The sequence below is a fragment of the Dipteris shenzhenensis genome, chromosome 21 (assembly GCF_047967505.1).
Source record: "Dipteris shenzhenensis isolate YYH24624 ecotype China chromosome 21, Dip_SZ_1.0, whole genome shotgun sequence".
In the NCBI taxonomy this organism is placed as follows: domain Eukaryota; kingdom Viridiplantae; phylum Streptophyta; class Polypodiopsida; order Gleicheniales; family Dipteridaceae; genus Dipteris; species Dipteris shenzhenensis.
In genome coordinates, this window is record NC_141616.1 from 46,994,469 (window position 1) to 47,016,941 (window position 22,473).

General features: G+C 46.0%; 1 protein-coding gene across 2 annotated transcripts in view; it reads right to left on the reverse strand.

Moving 5' to 3' along the window:
• Positions 1-22,473, reverse strand: part of LOC147888956 (L-arabinokinase-like) — a 284,402-nt gene that overhangs the window by 10,767 nt on the left and 251,162 nt on the right. For both annotated transcript variants that reach the window (XM_087393001.1, XM_087393000.1), the window contains exon 27: positions 3,385-3,456. In XM_087393001.1, coding sequence (XP_087249127.1) covers positions 3,385-3,456 — 72 coding nt within the window. The remainder of the gene's footprint in view (positions 1-3,384; positions 3,457-22,473) is intronic.

Here is a 22,473-nt window from a genome sequence, read left to right on the forward strand (position 1 = left end):
GCATATCTTTTGAAAAGGACTACACAAACCAAATTCTGACACAAGATTAGTGCAAGTATGTTTGCACAGATGAAGACTATGAGTCCGACAGAATTGACACATGCAAAACTGGGAACCCTGACGGAATTCAGAAAGCAACACATAAAACAAGTGGAGGTCAGTTTGGAAGAAGATAAGGCAAGTAGCTTTTGGCAATTGTGTTGGCACATGTTTGTGGTAAGTTCCTACAGAACAAGACAGAGATTTAAAAAATTTGCAAAAGAGGGTACATGGCATTCCGAAGTGAAAATAGTGGGAATGTTCCAGTCTATGTGATGTTATATTTTGCAAGAAACCACAGAAACATTACCAAACAATCATGCTCTGACCCCCATGCCTATAAACCAGGAGAAGAAAATTTTATATCTTGGCAATACGTAGAATCAGTACAGCCTAAAAATTTTAGCCTAGAGACTAAGGACAAGTAGCCAAATGTGGAGCCAAACACTTCCACCGAAGCAAAGCTTTAAGGGTAAAAGTCCATCAAAGTTAAATGCTTTCTAACATGTCTTTCTAAAATTCTCACTTGTAAACACACCTACACATTTTCCCATGGAAACTATTACTAGATTTTCTACTTTTCAGCTGATGCTTATTTAAAATCTATCTTCTAAGGTCCTAAAACACCACTTCACTCTTTGCTACTCAACACCAGCAGTGTCCCACCTTGATTGCCATAAATTGTCTGAAGGGGAGGTCCGCTCACTTTTGGAGGTGTTACCGGAGGCCTAAGGCCACTGATGTGAGAAGTGTGGAGTGGGTGGTACGACACTACAGTGCATAAGGATCGCATGTGGTGAGACAGAAGGTGCGGGGAGTGCTGTGATTCGAAACAGGAAGAACTAGCTCTAAGAGGAGACAAGGAAAGAATGACAGACAATGCAAGACACAGTAGACATAGAGGGCACAGTGCGAACTAGATGCATAACATAGAATGAAAATGGAACCTTGTACACCAATCTGCCTCAGAGATGAAGCAGAGATCACTCGTCCAAGAGAGCAATACAACATAGCAATACAACAGGCAAGCTCATAGCTCTAGCCTCCCCTTCTACCTCTATCAAACCCTGTACAATGCTGAATAAATCCCCATCCTCTTATCTCTTCTCTTCACATTCGTCATTCCCTAACGGGAAAATCTCCCTCCTTCCCCCTATTGGCTGTCCTCTCATCCTTAGCCATCCCGCCGCTCCGTCTCTTCATGTCTTCTGTAACAACAACCAGCTTGCGTTGAGTTAGTGTGTTGTAACTATGTGCGCCACTTGTACGCCACCCTGTCTCTGACAAGGAGCCGGCGCATGAAGCATGTGTGCCACTATCAGTTTGGCAGGAGAAGAATTTGCTTTGCAAGTTTATGGTTAGGAGACTTTATGCCAGGACGGGAACGTTGGAATGAGTTCTTTATTTGATGCATAGTTCCTATTTCCGCTCCTCAAGTAGTTGTTGGATGGACAGCACCAGGTGGATCTTTATGTCCACACACCTCAAGTTGCCTTCCACCACTCTTATGGCTGCCATCGTGAAAGGTTGGGGAGTTTCAGGATTAATCTTCTAAGGATCCCCTCTCCTAAAGATATTGATAGGCAGCCTATCGTGTGAAATGACTTTAGACCTCTCGGTGCTTCCCGTTACATGCAGTGGTTCAAATGAAAGACAGACCTCACTAAACCTTCCAAATGAACACAGAATCAGATGGTTAGTCACCTTAGATGAAGCCTTACCCTTGGAATGGGTCCTTAAAAATGAGACCTCACCATCGCATAAGATGGATGGGGAGTTTTTTTAGGACAAGTATCCCACTTCAAGTCATAGGTCTGCAGCAAGATCCAACCAAGAGGAGATATGCATCTAAGGAAGCCCAGATGGAGAGAGCCAAGCCACTAAGCCCTAGGTAATGAAGAAAGGGGACGGTACTTAGAGGTCTCACAATTCCCTTTCAGACAACCCTGGCCTATTTGCTATCCCATAAACAAGATTAAATAGACTCCTCAGCAAAGAGGCAATGCGAGCAAGTAGAGGGTATTCAAATCATGGACCTCCACCGATTTAGTGCAATCCCTCCATGAATAGAAAGCCAAAAGAAAAGAGTAAACTTTCTATTCCTGACAGACTTCCAAAGCCGTATGCTCTGCAAAATCTGAAACCCCTCCCAGTGAGAGGCTCTGGCTTTCAACCTTACACTAAGATGAAACCTCCTAGTGGAAGAGAGGGAGGCTTTTCTCTTGGCTTCCTACATCAATCTACTCCCATTTCCTGGGATCCCACTGCAAGTAGTTTATGGGGACACTTCAGAAAGCAAGACCATGTCCTCCGGACGAGAGTCGCGGGCTGGAGTCTAAATACCATCTAGAAGCCAATAAACACTGGTTTGTGTTTCCCACCATCCTGACAACATGCTCAAAACATGCATTTGCAAGAATATCCTCATCTATGTATCTAGATACCCTACCCTCAAGTGCACATCAAAGACTAAGGCCCCATCTTATATCTAGATGAATCCACGAACATGCCCAAACTCATCCTCTAAAAACACAACATAGTGCAGTTTCAAGCTCATGACAAACTCTCATTAAGTTGAAAATCATAAACTCCATCATGCATAGTAGGGGCTAGCTGCTATGACATCCAAATTGATGTCATCAATGCCCAACGGTGGGTGTAGACCATAGTATAAACATATGCTCTCACACATACAAATCCACACACCCCCACATACTTTGGCATCCATTTATACAAAGGGTTTTTGTACCAAGTTTTTGTTGGCACTCCGGATGTGAAGGGTAGACTCAGCCACCACATTCTCTTCATTTCAATCTACGATTACTTTTGCGTTGACATTATTTGGTTCAACCATGCTCTCTGAATGCTATTCCCGCTTCTCTATATAGACCTGCACATGCCTTGGTGGACACATGTTGGGATATCATAGCGAGCATTTCAGTCTAGCATATATGGAGATCCTAATGCACAGAGGCACCCCGGTCCACCCATCTCACACCTTGGCTAGCATTTGGATAAACACTAAACACAATTCAATGATCATTTGGTTGAGTATGCAGGGGTCTTGTGGAGCTGCCTCTGCCAAGAGGACTATCTTTCTCATAGAGTGGAGAGGCTATCCCTTCATTTCGTAGTTGGCTACAAGTTTGAGGTGGCAATTTCAGCCTCAATTCTTGACCGGGCTATTTTGATGAGTTGGACTTGACCCTCTTAGATTTTTGTTCATGCTATCCATGGTGTACTTTTGCCTTGAGCACTTGGTCTTGGGGCATTTTTCATACTTAATTGATTATTTTTCATCCAAAATAAAATCGCATGGAGACTCAATTGGTGCTGATATAATACCTGATACATAAGCTCTCCCAATGATCGGAGCTGCTCATCGGAAATAGCAGCAGTCAACAAAAGTGCGAAAGCCTAGCAAAACAGAAACCAATGGTCAGTAATAATGAGTTATGGCACATCCATATCTTTTTTCAGTGATGAAAAAGAAACATGGCCTAGTTATTCAAATTTTAAAAGAAATCTAAAGTACACTATAAAATTTAAAGGGTACGCAAAAGAGGCAGTAAGCAAATTCCATGAGAGAAAACACGAGCATAATTCTACATTCTTCGTAACTAGAAGGGTAAAGAAACATACTACATATTTGAAATTATCAAAGTGTTCCAAGGATTTAATTGCAGAGACCGGGAAGCCTCTTGTGCACTAGATTTCATAAAAAGACATCTCTTGATGTGAGATGAGAATGGCAACCTTTGAGACAGCAAAGTGAGAGGAGTGAGATTTTCTAACATCTCTATTGGCTTGGCATAAACCTAGCCTAATGAATGATTTTGTAGCCTGGGAAATGGACTTAAATTCCGTTTGAACATACATCTTCATGTATCTTGAAACAATGGCATCTTCCAATTTGGTGAATCAAATGGCCTCCTATCCTTTAAGGCACAACAGTTTATCAAAGGCGCACCTATCCAAAATTTGGGTTGAAGTGGACATACTTGAAAGGACACTTCGTCCAATGTACCATGAATTCCAAGGAAGATGACTTGGATTCCTCAGAATTTCACACCAGCCAATTTGATTCTGCCAGATGGATGCCGTTTTAAAATTTAGCATGAAATTCGTTCGCTAGAGTTTGCCCTTTATATCATCTCACCATGTTGAGTAAACACCGGTTCAAACTATGATTGCTTCCATCCAAGAACACATACATTGCTGCACATTCTTAGGGAGAAATTTGCAGCTCATAAAGTTCGAAGGCTGTCTATGCTCTAAAGGCCGATTTTCAAGAAAGGGAGAAAATGCTAACCTTGTAATTCCAAACAAATTTGAAAGCCCTCTAGGTGTCTCAAAGGGACGAAGTGTCCTAACGAGCCTACAAGGCCATACCAGGGCTACACTAGCAACAAACCCCCCTCCATGGTATGGCTGAAGTGTCTTGGATACATCTCAAGAATACCTGAAAACTAAATAATGATTGCATATGTTCATTCGTGATGGATATAGCAACCTATGATCGTACAGGGAGAGCAGAGTCACGTGACAAAAGGTAGTACTAAGTTTAAAGCTTGCCAAAAAGCTTCAAAACTTGGGTTGTGGTAGAGCCTTCATGAAGAGATCCGCTAAGTTATCCTCCGTTGGAACATAGGAAAACTATAGATCTCCAGCTAATACTCACTCTCAAACATAGTGATAGATGGGATCTGGTAGAAATAAAGATCTGCAAATAGCTTATGGAGCCAAACACAGTCCACTGTAGCTGTAGAGGCTGCCCTGTCTCAGTCTCAGTCTCACAACTAGAAGTAGTGATAGATGGGGTCTGGTAGACATAAAGATCTGCAAATAGCTTACGGAGCCAAACGCAGTCCACTGTAGCTGTAGAGACTGCCCTAATCTCAGTCTCACAACTAGAAGTAGCAACTGAAGGCTGCCTCTTGCTAAACCAAGAAATGCATGAAGAGCCAAAGCATGAAATAGTTGCCACTAAGAGATACCCGTGTGTTGTAACAACCAGCCCAATCACTATCATAAAAGCATGCATAACCAATGAAGACTTATCATCATATAACAGTCCCAAATGTAATAGGGCCTCAATTTCAATCTGGGGGTCCCTAATGACAGACCTCCCCTCTGCAACTGCCTGTTCAATAGCATGATCATCAAGTTGTGGCAAATCACGCTAAACATGGGCATCATGAGGAGGGGTGAGCTCCTAGAAGCTCAGAGATTTGAGCCCCACAAGAGCTGATATAAAACTGTGGACAGTTTTCTGTTGTTTAATGGCATCCCTCCCCTCTACAACTGTCTGTTCAATAGCATGATCATCAAGCTGTGGCAAATCAGGCTAAACATAGGCATCATGTAAGATCTTTTGCTCAATTTCTGCTCAATATAAGTTGTTGTTAATTTTTATATAACCTATTATTGGATGTACAGAAGACTGTTCTCGGCAGTCTAGCCGAGGCAAAGTTGCATGCTCAGCAAAAAACATCTCGATTGACAGTAATCTTCCCTGTGCTAGGCTGGTACAACCTATAGCCTTTCTTTGTGAGATGTAGCCAATGAATATGCACCTCAATACTTTTTCCTCCATCTTGTGTCTCGACTGAGAGGAAACATGTGCATATGCCAAACACCAAAATACCCGCATGTGTGATATCATAGGCTCCGGGCTTGCCCACGCTTCATAGAGAGTGGTTGTGTTCAATGCCCATGCTCTATTGAGCACATAGTTGGCACACATGATTGCATCCAACCAAAACTTGGGCAAAGACTTGCCATTTGGCAAGCATCTGGCCATTTCCATCAAAGTTTGATTCTTCCGCTCTACAACTCGATTTTGCTACGAAGTGTATGGCACTGTGCATTGATGTGTAATGCCCCAGGCTTCTAAAAAACCAAAAAATTTGTTACTCACCCCCCCGTCAATGTAGAGGGTCCAGAGTTGTGTCCACTCTCATTTTCAGCCATGGCAAGGAAGCTAACTTCAAATCTCCCTCCTTTTTATTTCTTCTTATTCTTCTTCTTTTTGCTACTTAACGCAAGTACCCACGTAACCATTTGAGCCTCCCAATGTAATATCAATTTTAACTTAGAGGCCTTTCCTAGAATCCAAGATTTTTTAGGAGTTTGTATGGTGTATTATCAAACTCCTTTAGATTTGATGAATCAGACAAATAAAGCTCCAAGTAGCACCACAACCTTATTGGGCTCAAAAAAAACTTCCAAGCAAAGCACTTAATGAAATGTTACCATAAAATGAATTTCAAAAGAGCTTCTATGCTAAGAAGCAAGCTAAAATGTCATGCACAACTTCATACGTCCAAACATGGTATATCAAAGACATACTCTGATGAGAATTCAATAAAAGTCAAAACATGGTATGTCAAAGACGTAGTCTGATGAGAATCAAAAAAGCATGGGACTTAAGGAGGAGCATGATAATACACCATACTTACTCTATTAACACTAACACCACTAGGTTCTTACATCAATTCGTACTAACACCTTCTTTCTACTAACTTACGTCTTAGATTTTTGTTTTTATTTTTCTTGTTTTCCTTTAAAAGGTCACAAGTACTCAACTCTCATCCATCCACCCAACGTCTAGCCATTGCAATCACTCATGCCATGCCGTGCCAATTCCAGCGGAGTCCGGTGTTGGAACCAACACATCACCAAACAAAATATCCCATCCTACCAACATTGTTGACTTTGGTATTCACTTGTTGATTGCACACATTGGAATACAAGCTCTCTTTCTCCTCTATGGAGTTGTCTCTTGTTCCCTCATAGTGCCTTTTGTGAATGCCATGTTCTCTTCTTCTCTTCCCTTCTTCTCCCCCTTCTCCACTCCCCTCTCCCCTACCTTTTGTGAATGCCAGGAGTCGCTAGAGTGACACTAGTGGATGGCACTTGCATGCATTTCTCTCTACCCAGACTAGCTTGGAGGAGTATTCCATCAACGTTCCTGTAAGAACCCCATGACACGTGAGTCACCGTCAGACTACATATCTTGCCAAGATAGGAACCTTGGAAGGATTCATGTATTAGATGCATACAATCGTGCACTCCTTGCACTGGTGGAGATTGGAATGATAGCATCAGATGGATCTTTATATCAGCCCATCTCAAAGTTCCTTCCTCTTCTCTTCTAACTATGATCCTAAAAGCTTGGGCCAGATTCAAAAGCACTCTGCCCCCTTCACTAAGAGATTGACAGGTAGCCCGTCATGTGGAATGATTGTATACTTGATGAGCATGGGAGACCACTAGGCACCTTTCACTATATGCAGTGGTCCTCTTGGGAGAGAGGTCCTGCTTCCTCTGTTGGTTCTTGTACGATATTCAAATGCCTTTGCAGATTCCAGTTAGTAAGTCACCTCAAAGGGAGTGAAAGGATCCAACACATTGATGCAGCCATATCCTTGGATTGGGTTCTTCAGGGTGACAAACTTCACTCTAGTGACACACGGCTAGGAGGCTTTTCCAGATGTTCAAGTTGTGGGATTACAAGGATTAGATGGTGATGCCTTGGCTTTTGATGGAAATCCCTCAAGAATATAAAAATCACTCTTTTCTTTTCTCTCTCTTTCATAGAGGGTTGTAGTGAACCAGTGGAGGTCGAGGTTCGGGACAGATTCCTCTTGTCCTCGTTGCCTTTTAGCTGATGATTATATTTAGCATTTCCTATGGGACTGGACAGGGGAGGATCGTTTGGAAGGGAGAACTAGACTTTTGAGCACATATATGCGTTCTCCTTTCTTCATGACTTAGGGCTCGGTAGCATGGCTCTCTCTTTCGGGGCCTCAAGTATTTTACAAGAGACAGACTCTTATTGGGCTCTTTCGATTTGATGACATTGTAAGAGATTACAAAGATATGGTGTTGTAAGCATAAAGTCAACCCTATGGTTGACCACTAGTACTTGTACTATATATACCAAGTACTTGTATTGTTTCATTTGAACATTTCTATTGGAGCTTTCTTGTGTGTGCACTCTTGCTCACTTGTATTCACAACTTGTCTCCACTTTTTTCCTACATTTGGTATCAGAGCGCTTCCGTCTGTAGAGCCCATTCCCGCGCTTGCTTCCAAACTCCGGCAAGCTTGGTGCTCCAGTGTGCGTTCCTGGTTCTCACATTCAGCTCTCCAGCTTTCGTTTGAGGTAGATCCAACAGTTCTGTGGCTGTTTTTTGACCTTTTGAGGTTCGATTTCAACGTTTTTCGAAATTTCTGAGCTGCCCACATACAAACAAACCTGTCCCGCACCATTTCATGCCGGGGGAAAAAATCATGTTTTTTTGTCCGTACAGTTGTACGGACATCCGTAGGTCTGTCCGTACAGTTGCGCGACAGTGCTAGGAGTCCGTGCGACTTGTCAGAAGGTGATTTCGAGTAGTTTTCGGCTATTTTTTGGCGTTTTTGCTCAGATGTGGATCCTTTTCAGGTCTAGCCTCTCCCGGGTGTGTTCGAGCAGCTCCAAGCATATCCATACTTCTCCAGGCTCTTCTCTACACATGTATTGTGTTCAGAACTACTCCCGATAACTTCATTTAGCTCCAAGAAGCTCACTTTTGCTCCTTTGTCATCTCCAACTTGCCCACACAGTCAGTGGACTGTTTTGCAAGTGGTCAAGGTGCGCTTTCAGTAAGTGTTTTGAGCTGTGTGTTTCGCTTCGGGACTGTTTTTGCAACCCATACTCTTGCACACTCAGGCAAATCCCAAACAAATGCTTGCTGCAAATACAAAGTACGACTGGTTGCTTTGAAATGCCACTGACTGCACAATGCAATCACAGCAAAAATGGCATAAACCAATCACTGCACTCTGTTGCAATTTGAAGTGCAATCCCAAACTGAAAATGCACAACCCAAATCTAAAATAGCGCACCCACGAGTGCTTAAATGCATCCACTGGAGCTCAAAGGCATCCACAATTGTAAAGTAACTCCAAATGCACCCAACAATGCAGAGTATCTGCAAATGCACTGGCACATTTGCAGCCAATTGCACTTTTGGGACTTGCAGTTCTTTTTGCACGTACATTTGCAGCTTGTGGGTATCCCATTTTGCATCATGTCGACTCTTTCTGACACTTTTGGCAATTTGTCCAAGGGTGACAAGCTGGATGGACCAAACTATGCCTTGTGGTCATTCATGCTTAAGAACATCTTGGTTGGTAAGGGCTTCTGGGATATTGTTAGTGGGGATGAGTTGAGGCCAGCAGGCTCATCTACATCCAACACAGCTTCTTCAGGTCAGACTATAGGCAGACAGCAGAATGCTACAGCCCCTCCTGCTAGTCCTGTAGCATCAACAGAGAAGTAGAAGAAGTTTGACCGCCGCAGTGCCCAAGCGATGTTTTTGATTGTCACAAATGTGAAGAGGCCCATTATGACGACTATCAAGTTGTGCAAGGATGCAAAGGCAGCATGGCAAATATTGGCAAACATGTATCATGTTAAGAATGAGGCAAGGGCCATTGCCTTGACAAATCAGCTCAAGGATCTCGAGATGTAAGAAGGCCAGGCATCACTGATCATATTGCCAGGATCACTAATCTACGTGATCAGCTCGCAAGTATAGATGAGGAAATAGAAGACAAGAAGCTCGTCTCTATTACTCTCAATAGCTTAGCGCCCTCATATGGCACATGCGTCACTTCATTGACCATTGTTCTTAGGGCAGCCCCACTCTCGTTCGAAGAGTTGGTTGGGCTTTTGTTGCAGGAAGAGGAGAGATGCTCAAATTTTGCCAAAGCCTCTCGTCAGGGTGAGCAAGCGCTTGCCATGGGTGGAAAGGGCAAATTTCAGAAAAAGTTTGAGCCAAAACACAGCCATAAAACTCAACCCAAGGAGGGGAATGCAAGCAGTTCAAGCAAAAATCTGAAAAAGGGTAAATGCAACTATTGCAAGAAGCTAGGACATTACATCGCAGAGTGTCAGAAAAGGATTGCCAATGAAAATAAAAGGCAAAGAGACAGCTCTAGCAGTAATTTTGTTGCCCCCATTGAAACTCGTGCTTCAGATGCACATGGTAAAGCTCATCTTGCCCAAGGTGATAGAGATTTTGTGTTTGCTGCATTTAGTGAGAAGATAAATGCCAGGGGGGATTTTAATGCTGAAAATCAATCAAGGGATGCTTCCCTTGTTGCAAGTGAGACATGGTATATCGACAGTGGTGCTACTAAGCACATGACTCCTCGCCAGGAGTGGTTTGAGAGCATCACACCTGTTCATGACAGACAGGTTACATGTGCCAATGATGCTTCTCAAGACATCATCGGAGTTGGGGACATTCCCATTCAGCTTCATAATGGGAAAGTTAAGTATATCCGAGATGTTTGGTATGTTCCAGATTTGAGGCAAAATCTGATTTCAGTTTCAAACATTGCCCATGATCAACATATGTTAGTCAAATTTCAGCATAACCAATGCAGGATCAAGGATCCAAAGAAAGGGTATGAGGTTGTAGCAACAGGCACATATGACAGAGGCTTATACAAGCTTGATGCTCAGCCTTATGATCATAAGGTAATGGGCTGTAGCAAACACTTTCCAAGTTGATTTATGGCATGCCAGGTTTGGACACGTCCATCACAGGGCATTGTCCTACTTGTACAACAATAATATGACTTAGGGAATGCCATGAAGTGTATGAGGGGTGTGCACTTGGCAAATTGCATCGCTTGCCATTCAGTAAACAAGGCAAAAATTGGGTCAAGGCAACCAGAGTGTTGCAGATAGTGCACAGTGATGCATGTGGCCCCATGACTATTCCCACACATAGAGCAACAAAGTACTTTGTGACCTTTGTAGATGACTTCTCCAAGTTCATACCGCTTTTTCTCATGAAGGAAAAATATGAGGTGTTCTATTGGTTTCAAGAGATCAAAGCTATGGGAATCAAACCAATTCTAGAATTGGAACACTCAACTCAGATAGAGGGGGAGAGTACGTGCCACATGCATTCCAGGTATTTTTGAAGTAGCATGGGATTAAACATCACTTGACATGCCCTTACACACCATAGCATAATCTAATCCGTGAGAGGAAGAATCGTACTCTCATGGAGATGACAAGATGCATGCTGAAATTCAAGAGAGTCTCAAAGGCTTTTTGGGGAGAAGCAATGGTGACAACTACTTATATTCAAAACAGATGCCCTACCAAAGCTTTGGTTAATGTGACTCCATTTGAGGCTTTGTATGGCTTTAAGCCAAAGGTTAGTCATTTCAGAGTTTTTGGCTCAGTGGCATATGCTTTGGTTCCAGATGCACATCGGACAAAGCTTTATGCAACAACCCCTTCGAATACTTTGTCTGTGACATAGAAATCCCATCATGGGTCTGCCAAAACTCAATGCCAAGACAATAATGCAATAGGCCCAAATATGTCATGTCAAAGTTGTGACATAAAGAGAATTACACTACTGTAATTTGCTGCAAATCACTGCCAGTGAGTATGATGTCATCCACATATAGTACCAACATGACCAATTCTGATTTTTGCTGCAGAACATACAGATTTGGCTCTGTATGAGTGTTTACGAAGCCGTGGGACAGCAAAAACTGATGTATCTTCTGATACCACGCACGAGGTGCTTGCTTCAGCCCATATAGAGCCTTCCTGAGCTTGCATACCTTGTGCACTTGTCCCTTCACCTCAAAATCTTGGGGCTGATGTACATAGACCTCCTCTTTAAGATCTCCATTGAGAAAAGCGGTCTTGGCATCCATCTAGTACATTGACCAACCATAAAACGCAGCAAGAGAGATGACAGAACGAATGGTGGTCATCTTGGCCACTGGAGCAAAAGTCTCCTCATAATCTATCCCCTCCTCTTGTGCATACCCCTTGGCAACCAAACGGGCTTTGTATTTCTCAACTGTGCCATCTGAATGGTATTTCACCTTATAAATCCATTTCATGCCAACCACATTTTTCCCAATGGGCGCATCAACCAAGTCCCATGTGACATTCTTCTCAAAGGATTTAATCTTAGCTTCCATAGATTTCTGCCATGCTGAATTATGCTGAGCATCCTTGAAGCTCTGAGACTCATTTTCAGCTTCCATCACTGAGGTCATCAAAGCAAAATTGACATTTTTCTAATTTTTCTGAGTGCTGGCTCTAGTTTTCCCCAAAGTAGGCTGATCCTTAGCATCTTGAATGGTCAACCTTGCCCAACGTGGAATAGATTTCTCTGTTGTATCACTCGGGGCTGCATCAACATCTTTAGTGGCCTCATGACGTTGATAATGCCTCCAAACATGAGGCTGTCTATTCTCATTAATTGGCTGCAAATCTGAAACATTTGAGGGAGAGCCATCCTCAACATGTGGCAAGCCATTTGAACTATGAGAAGTAGAAGGGGAAGCATTAAGAGACTCCATCTCATCAGCCTTAAACTGGATGATGTCCAAAGAGGTGTCATCGTATGGTGGCAAGTCTGCACTAGGGGGCTGCATGCACTTATTCTCAGCAAAGAGAACATCTCTGCTGATTATTACCTTCCTGGTAGCGGGATTATAAAGCCTAAATCCCCTGCTTTCAGTGCTATACCCCACGAAAATGCATTTGACACTCTTGTCATATTAAAATGGAGAACTGTAAGCCTGTGGCTACTCCATTGGAAAAGGGACTCAAGCTGAGTAAGCATGATACTGCTGAAAAGTTTGATGGCACTTTGTACAGGCAGTTGGTTGGCAGTTTGATATATCTATGCTCCACACAGCCTGATATTGCCTACGCCACAAGGCTTGTGAGCCAGTTCATGTATTGTCCCACGATCACACATTGGAATGCAGCAAAGAGGGTTCTCAGATATGTCCATGGCACTCTCTCTCTTGGCTTGCATTATGCTTCAGATTGTGATCTTGAGCTGAGTGGTTTCACCGACTTAGATTGGTCAGGGGACATTGACGACAGACGGTCCACTACTGGCTATTGCTTCTCATTGGGTTCAGCCTGTATCTCATGGCTCAGTAAGAAGCAAGAGCGAGTCTCTCTTTCCTCCAATGAAGCAGAGTATAAAGCTGCAAATTCAGCCACTACGGAGTTAATGTGGTTAATAAAGCTTTTGCATGACTTGCATCATGCACAGGATGGCGAAGCAAACTCTATCTTCTATGACAGCCAGAGTTGCATTGCCATAGCCAACAATCCTGTCTTTCATGCTTGCATGAAACACATTGAAAATCACTATCATTATGTACAGGATTGTATTTCTGATGGCTTCACTTATCTCATCTATTGTCCATCTAAGGACAATGTGGCGGATATCTTCACCAAAGCCCTGTCAACAGATCTTATCGACATGGCTTGGGGATCAGAGACATTCTCACAATGTCAAGGGGGGTTGTGAAGTGATTCACAATGACATTGTTTTCATGTACTCCCATAGGTTGCATATCGATTTGGATGAATTTGTGCAACCATGGTACTTTAGGTACTGTAGGGTACACCTGAGACATTTCTATGATACTTTCAGGCATATCTTTGAGGGGGGATTTGTAAGAGATTACAAAGATATGGTGTTGTAGGCATAAAGTCAACCCTATGGTTAACCAGTAGTACTTGGGTACTATATATACCGAGTACTTGTATTGTTCTATTTGAACATTTCTATTGGAGCTTTCTTGTGTATGCACTCTTGCTCACTTGTGTTCATAACCTGTCTCCACTTTGTTCCTACAGGCATTTGGTTGAGTCATGCTATGTGGATGATGTTCATGGCTCTCTGTACAAACATGCACATGCTTTTGTGGATACTATGTGGGAGATTCTAGCGAGCATAGCAACGTGGCATATTTGGAGATCCAATTGTACAAAGGCTTTGGAAGGATCCTAGTTCCACCCAGCTCATACATTGGCTAGGTTCTGGACAAACACGGTACACACTTTGATAGCCATTTGGGCGACTATATAGGGAGCTTCACGAGCAACCTCTACATGGAGGAAGGTTTTCTTGAGGGAGTGGAGTGGCTCCGCTTTCTTCTAAGAAACCCCCACAGGGTTGAGGTGGCACTATCAGCCTCAACCTTGGTAATTTTTTAGGTCCTTTATTACAGGATCTTGATTTTATATTTTGTTTTACACGCATTTATGTACTTCTCCCTTGAGCCTTGCTCTTGGAGTTTCATTCATACTTAATAGAAGTCTCTTTTTTGAAAGAAACAAAAAATAACGCAGGCCTTTTTCTACCATGCATGCTTCAGTAGGTAAACTTTTTTATTCTTGATGTCAAATGCATGTTTGTAATAAACTTGTCCCTTTCTCCCATCATACTCATAGGTCAGTGTTCTCTTATGGTCGTTACTCCTCAGCTTCTTGAGTTCCCATGACACAAACGTTTTTCCCTCGATCTTGACAACGGTTCAATCTCCTTGATCTGATTTGTCAAACTTGGACAAACTATTCATCATCACAGATTCTCAGATACTCAAACTCTCACTACAATCTCTGATAAAATTCACTCAGACTCTCACCGACTACAAGAGAAATTATTGCAAGCGCTTAGAACCGAATTGTTTTGATACCAATTGTGGAAATATCAGAGATCTAAACCGACCTGTAAACTTCAATACAAATTGAAAGCACTTGCTGGCAGCCCGACCAGGCTTGTAGCAGCTTACATTGACACTGATGACGAAAAGATAACTAGCCACAAAGGCCTCTAAAAAGACACCAAAGGACTGTGACACACAGTCGGACAATGATACCAAAAATCCAAGCTCTATAATGTAAATACATTCATGAAATAAGTTGGACAAAGACCAACACACGGATTCAACACCATGTATGGCTCCAACCGAGAGAGAATACACAACCCCCTACTACAAGGGTCACCCAAAGCACCAAGAAATGCCAACAATCAAAATTGGGTTGCCTCTGTTAATGTAGATCAAGCCTTCCACGGATCACAAAGGCAAAGGAAAGGGGGGCATGAATTTCTTTAAGCCCAAAAGTTTAGTACCTTATCTGCTTCTAGCTTGAGGGATGGCAAGGGCTTGGATCCAAGCCTTTGGAGATCTCTTCAAAGGGTTGGATTGCCTCGTAAAAGGGCTGCAATGGGCATTTTTCCTTCTGTAGATAGGAATGAGGCTAATCCTATGATGTCACGACGCCCACTGATAGGTTCCCTGTGCCAATCGATTCCGGCTCTTCGAAGCCATAGAAGGACATTTTGTCTTATTTTTTTAACCGTTGTAGGGCTGGGTCCTCTTCGAACATACAATGCATTAGGTTAGATCCCTCTGTTGAAGTGCATGTCACAGCTTCTTCTTCTACCCTCTTAGGCACTTGCAAGGCCTTAGAAGCTCGATAGGTTGTTTGATAATTGGGATGGATTATATCTGCTCCCTCACTTGACTTGAGTCTTTGCTCTTGGCACTCGCGCACCAAGTTCTATGCCTCTAGGAACTGTTGCTTTAACATGATGGGGTTGGATATTCACCCTTGCCCTAGGATGCAGTGACTTGACCTTGGGCCTTTACCGTTTTTCCAAATGTCTCAAGAGATTGATTTCTTGGGCTGCCAACCAGAGGGGTTCCACCAGAGGAAGATGAGGTGGCTGGGGTTGCCGTATCTTCATCCGCAAATGATGACCTTATTATGTCCCTTCCCAATCTTCATAGCACCCTTGGTACTTGTGCCGATTTAGTTGCCTCCCCAAGCTGTGATGTGCTAGTTTGGCATGTTTGCAAAGCTCTTTATTAAGGGCTTTGACCTGCAACCTCATGATTACGTTGATCGATACTGACGACACTCGGCCTCTCTCAATGCTCAACAGGTTAGGCTTGTGGACTTTTTCTTTTTTCTTTTTTCTTTTTTTCAAAGAAAGGAACCTTCTATTAATGCTTGAAAGACTTCATACAAAACAACAGCCCCGAAGGTGCTGAGTATGAAAAAACCCAAGAAAAGGCTGAAAGAAAAACTGGCCTATTCCAAAGAAACCCAGCTCACTGCCTAGGGGATCTCTGGTACTGGGGCTAACAGCCAAGTGGGGGGAGTATACAACCAGCAAATCCTTCACGGAGTGAAGATGTAGAAGACTCATGCAGGCCAAGCCTTGTAGAATCGAGCACGCCTCTCAATAGTCGCTCTAGAGCCTGCAGTCCCTCGCTCCCATGTGCAGCATAGAGTGTAGATGATATCCTTCCAGATGGCGACCATGGTAGCCGAGGATGGAGCCGAATGCTCACATCACGACACTGTAACAAGACACCCAAATGTTCCACGCAGTGATACTGGCTACCACCTCCCAAACGCTGTCCTCCGGAGGAAATAGGGAAGCAAGGCTATCAAGAGGGACTGCCTCATGGAGGAGCAATGAATGCTCTGACCCTGTATCCAATAGGCTGGGGAGATCTCATCAATCGAGAACGCGTGTCCTCCCTTAGTCAACCAAGCCACCATCCCCCAGGTGTAGTCCCTCTGAAGACTCTGCATATGGGTCATGATCCTGAGGCTCCCATCCAGATCCTCGCTGCTGTGCAACAGCTCCAAAGGCAATGCAGAAGCGTCTCCAGGAAACCACTAGAGCAACAATGGCACTGCACCTCCACTCACATCTGCTCCAACCACGGTCTGATGGGCAAGCCTCCGTGGTGGGCGGCCAGCCAGAAGAAGTAGAATATCTTCCTCGGCCGCAAACTAGACCATAACCGCGTCCAAAACTTGGAACGGACATCCCGGGGCACTCTTTGGGTTACCCAATGCCGCTCCCTCAAGGAGGTCCACCTCAAAGAGTCCATTTGAAGCCTCCTGCCGATCCGTGTGGTATAGGAAAAGAAGGGTATCTCATCCATCTGCTTGGCAAGGCCGCCCCTGGAGGGCTAGAACCACTCTTCCGGATCCCACTAGACCTCCCTCAAGGGTCTACCCTCTCACAGCCAGAGGCGCCATGTGGGGGCATCTTGCTCTGAGATACTGGGAGGGTCAATGTGCCACTCCTTCCCCAAACGTCCCACCACTCTGATCATCTACTAGTGAATCCCATCAAGACTCCCATCCATCTCAGGGTCTCTCTCAGTGAGCGGATGAAGTAGGCCTCCATGTCTTACAATGAAGAAGCCGGGGTGCGTGCTGTGCCTCGTTGCATCATCATCCTCATAGGGACACCAGTCTGAGAAAATTGCCCCAACCAAATGCTGTCCCTCCAAACGCAGATTCCCTCCCACCAGGTTTCAAGGATGGCTAGGTCGATCTCTCTCATCCACTGCCGTGCCCCTTGCAGATGCGCTATGGTGCCAAGCCTCGCCTCTGCCTCCATGGGTAATCTACTCCATCTGCCAAAAGACCCGGCCAGACCATTGTCCCACTGTGCCCAACCAATGTGCGTCCGCTGTCCAAGCATACGTACCCTCCTGATCTAGGATCTCTGGGTGCCACATAAGGGGCTGACGCTCAAACTCCTCTCTGCATCTACGAATGAGGCCCTCTGCTAGTCTCTGCCAGACCCTGTGAAGGCTCCTCATCAAGGGGGAACCCTTCCCTATAAGGAGGGCCTCTGAGAAGATCCACCTGTGTGAAGGCTGCCACCACTATACTCCGATGTGTGGGGTGTTCCTGAGATGCCGCCCTCGCTGTAAGAGGAGCTTCCAAGGCTCTGCACCTAGGGTGAGGCCGCGAACAACCAACTTGTCCCAAAGGGCTCTGCTCTGCATCTCCGGATCTATGATACCCAAGCCTCCCAGTGCCTGCGGCATGATCACCGCGTCTGCCAAGCGACCTGGGCTCTAGTGTTCCGCCTGCCGTCCAATCCTGCCCAAAGGAAGTTCTGAACCAACCGTCAGAGGTGCCCAATGCATCCTCTGTGAAAGCACTAGTAGGAGGCGATATACTAGGCCGTGGCAAGAGGGACCTGGTTTGCCACTAAGGCGCGCCTTGCTAGAGAGAGCTTGGTTGAGCTTCAAGAGTGAAGCTTACGCCGAACACTCTCAAGGACTGGGGCGATTTGCTGCTCAGCTATAATGTCAATACCAACCTGACAACCGAGGTATCTTGCTGTCTGACCCCGCGGTATCCTGACATCATGGTACCTACCCAAATCTCGATAGAGCCGCCTATGTGCAGTGCCCAGTCCCCAACGTAAAAACGGTCTAGTCTCTCAAGCAGTCCATTGTGTCTCCTCTATCCGAAAGAGAAGAGGAGGCTGCCAGGTATCCTGCTGAAATCTGGCTCTTGCCACGGGTCGCCACCTTGCTGTCCACTTCAGCTTCTAAGAAATTCTGGGGACTAGGTGGCTGCCCATGGACAACCACCCCTTCCACCTCTCCCCTTGCCAAACTAGGTTGTCAGAGACCCTTTAAAAGGAAGACAACCATTCCTTCCACCTCTCCCCTTGCCAAACCAGGTTGTCAGAGACCCTTTAAAAGGAAGACAACCATTCCTAGAGATCATTCTTGCCCTCTACACCCCTCCTCTTGGTTTTCCCCCTCTAGGCTGCTGCCCTCCTTCTCCAGCAAGTCCACCCTCCTTCCTTAATCTCCACAGCTCTCCATCCCATGCTTTTGTTGGAATTTTAGCTCCTATCACATTTCCTCCTCCTCCTTCAGTTACTTGCTTCCTTGACAATGTGCTCCTGCTGTTTGTCACACAACTTGAGGAAAAGTGCTTCTACAGTTGTTTGTCGCACAACTTGAGGAAAAGTGTTTCTACAGCTGTTTTTGAAGGTTTTGGGGTAAAACTCAGTTTCCCTCATCCCCGAGTCAATTCTCTTTGCTATTTTCACTATCGCTAATTGTTCCAACTTTTTATTTTCTTTTGATCTATAGTTTTCTTGCTCGTTGTAGTGAATCCTCTGCAAGTACCTTTATTTATTTTATTTTTCCATGAAAAAGACTTCTATAACGTATGAAAAATACCCACGTGAGCAAGCTCAAAGCGATACCTTTAATTTTTTTACTATTAGGATCAGTTTTGTTTCTAAGTTACTCAGGTCACCTTTTTTTTTTCCCCCCAAAAAAGAGACTTCTATTAAGTAAGAAAGAAACCCGTAGAGCAAGCTCTGTGCGGAAATACATTGCTAAGCATGTAATAAAAAACACCTCAGAGGAATGAGGTAGAAAGAAACCAAGGTTGAGGCTGAAAATGCCATCTCAACCCTGTAGAAGTCTCAGCAAAGAAGGGAAAGTCTCTCCAATCTCTGAGAAAAGTAACTCTCCTGGAGGAGGCTGCTCGAGATAATCCCTGCATGGTCGCCCAAATGGCCATAAGAGTGTGTATCGTATCTGTCCAGGTACTGGCCAAGATCTGAGCCCCCTCCAGGTGGAGCAAGTAATAGGCATGTCATCTGTGTCCACCCAATCCAAGGGCAAGGCTGCATCAATCTGTTGGACTCTCCCTGCACTCCCTCTGAGATTAAGAACCATCTGGTCCTGTTGGTCTGCAGGAAGCTTCCTGAAGGCTTTCCATGCTCCCACTGTAGATGCAGGGCCCCTCTCCCCGAGGAGACTAGCTTCCCCTGGGCCGAAACACTGCTGCTGAGGGCAGGAAACTCAATAGGTGAAAGGATTCCCACACCTGCTGAAAGGGAGGCCCTGTCAGAAGGAATCCCAATGATCGGGACCCCTAAGGTGGAGGGCACAAACTCATCATCATCAATGAAAGTTGCCAAATCTGCCAGTGCCAAAAAAGAATTCCTGATAAGCAAGTCTGGCCGAGGAGTGCAAAGAAGACCTGCACTCGTGGAAGATGGAGGAGAAGGACCTGCCAGGCCTCTATCAGCAGAACTGGAGCTGGGGGTTGAGAAGGCATGTGGCTGGGGTGAAGAGGAATCAGGAGCCCTCATCTGCGCCTGCACTTTCTCGGTTGTCCTGACTGTGGGAGGAACAGTCTGCAGGGAAGAAGTACTTGTAGCCCCCTCGTGGTAAAAAACCAAGGGGTCAGAAACCAAAGTGACTGGGGCTGGTGGATCTAATGGCCCCTCCTGATGTGAAACTGTAGTGTCTGGGGCTGCAGCAACATCCACCTCTGGAGTCTGGAAGGCGTCTGTCTGAAGAGGATCAAAAGTCTCCTCCTGAGGTAAGGGAGCCGTTCTGCTAGCTCTCCATCGTGGTACTGGGTGTGCTGCGGGCATTGGGCGCCCTGCTGCCCCTGGTGGTCCTGAGGTGCGCGAAGCAGGGCGCCCTGTTGCTCTTAGTGGTCGTGGAGTGCGTGGTACGGGGTGCTGGGGAGGTGCAGTCGTGGTAGTACGTGAAGGAGCCGCACCAAAAGACCTCTTGGGTCTTTTTCTCTTCCTTGGGCAGTCTCTAGCAAAGTGCCCAAGAGTCCTGCAAATCTTGCACTGGTCCTGTCTCCCTGAAATCTCAACTCTCTGTCGAAAGAGAGAGCTGTCTGGACGCTGAAGCATAATGTGGTCATCTGAGATGTTAGGGTCAGAGACAATGACCCTAACACGAGGCATCCCGTCTGCACTGATTGCCTCTACCGAGGAAGAAGGCATGCCAGGAAGGGAGGGGATCTTAGTGACCACTCCGAATGTGGCTCCGATAGTGGCAAGCAGTCGATGGTAGACCTGAGGAAGACCATGAAATCTAATGAACAGTGATGTGATCTGCCTGTCCTCCTCAACCGGATCGAAGCCCAAGGTGTAGGGTAAAAGAAAGATCCTCCTCAAACCCAAAGCCAGGGGATTAGCTTTGAGAACAAGGGCTGTGGACTCGTGGGAGTCGAAAACCACTTGGAAGAATCCACGTCCCAAAAGTCGAATATCCCTGAGGTGTGGGGCGAGGTCTCCTGGTAACACCGCCAGCATCCAGTCTCTAGCCTGTGATCTGGAAGGGTGTGACCCAAAGATGTGGACGAAAAGTGATGTGGAGCCCTCTAATTCCACATCTTTCTTGAGCTGCTACAACTCGTCTTCTGAAAAAATGACGATTCTCGCGGCCGGTGGAAGTGGATGGAGATTGGCTGAATGGGGATCCATTCGCCAATCGATGTGAAAAGGCCAATTCCAACACTGAAAAAGCTCTGTTCGAGAAACTATTGCCCAGGACGCCCTGAACGCGGGCGTTGGAAGAAGGAGAAAGAGAGGGTAGGAGAGAGGGGAAGGGAAGGAGAGGATAGACTGAAGGGGGAGATGGAGGTAGGCTGAGGGGGAGGCGTGGGGTGCTGAGTTAGGAAGGAAGGGGGCGGGGAGGGAGAGGGAGGAGGTTTTTTTTTTTTTTTTTTAAAACTCTTTTTCTTTTTTTGGGGGGGGTCTCCTTGGGGGGGAGGATAGGAGGGAGGGAAAGGGAGGGCGGGGGAGAGGAAGGAGGGGGAGAGGAAAGGAGGGCGGGTTAGGAGGGAGGGAAAGGGAGGGCGGGGGAGAGGAAAGGATGGGGGAGGGGGAGAGCAGCGGGGGGGGAGAGGGAGGGGGGCAGGGGAGGAGAAGGGGGCGGGGGGGCTGGCGGGGGAGAGGGAGGGCGGAGGAGAACGGGGCAGCAGGGAGGGGGGCAGCGGGGGGGGAGAGGGATGACGGGGGAGGGGGCGGGGGAGGAGAAGGGGGGCGGGGGGGCTGACGGGTGGGGGAGAGGTAGGGCGGTGAGGGAGAGGTAGGGGCAGCAGGGAGGGAGAGGTAGGGGGCAGCGGGGGGGGGAGAGGGAGGGCGGGGAGGAGGAAGGGGAGAGGGAGGGTGAGGGAGGAGGGAGAGGGGGCTGGCGAGAGGGGAGGGAGAGGAGGAGCAGCGAAGGGGGGAGAGGGGGGGCAGCGAGGGAGAGGGAGAGGGAGAGGGGGCTGGCTGAGAGAGGGAGAGGGGGGGGCAGTAGCTCATGGGGAGGAGCAGCAGCTCATGAAATTCCAACCATGACAGTCCTTAGGTCACCTTTGGGACTGATTTGTTGAGAATTTCATATTTTGTGAAGCACTATTGTCCATTCTTAATCTGCCTCTCTATTTTCCTCCTCCAAGCCTTTACACTACGGAGCTGCTCCCTTTCTCTTAGGGCAGCTCCTACTTTAGTTCTTATATCCTCTTCAGCAGTCACTGTTTTCTCCTCCGATAAACTAATTACCTCTATCTTGCTCTGCCTTATATCTTCTCCTTCTTTTTAGCACTGCCTTGTATGAGAGAGTCACAGGTAGAGTCAGGACACGGGCGGGGCTGTCGGCGGAAGTACGCAGTACGATAGGGGTGAAGCAGGGGTGTCCTTTGTCTCCGACACTCTTTGGTCTCTATATCGATGAGTTAGAGATGTACATACAGACGATGGGTGGTACAGGTTCTTTACTGGCAGGATCCACGATACCGATTCTCCTCTATGCAGATGACGTGGTTCTTATTTCTTCCTCCCAGCAGGGTTTACAGGCACATCTCCATGCACTCCACAGCTTTTGTCAGGACAGAGGGTTGTCTGTAAACCTTGGGAAGACCAAAGTCATGGTCTTCAACACGTCATACCAGGTTTATAGGAGAGGCGAGTTCTCTTTCACATTTGATGGGCAGGA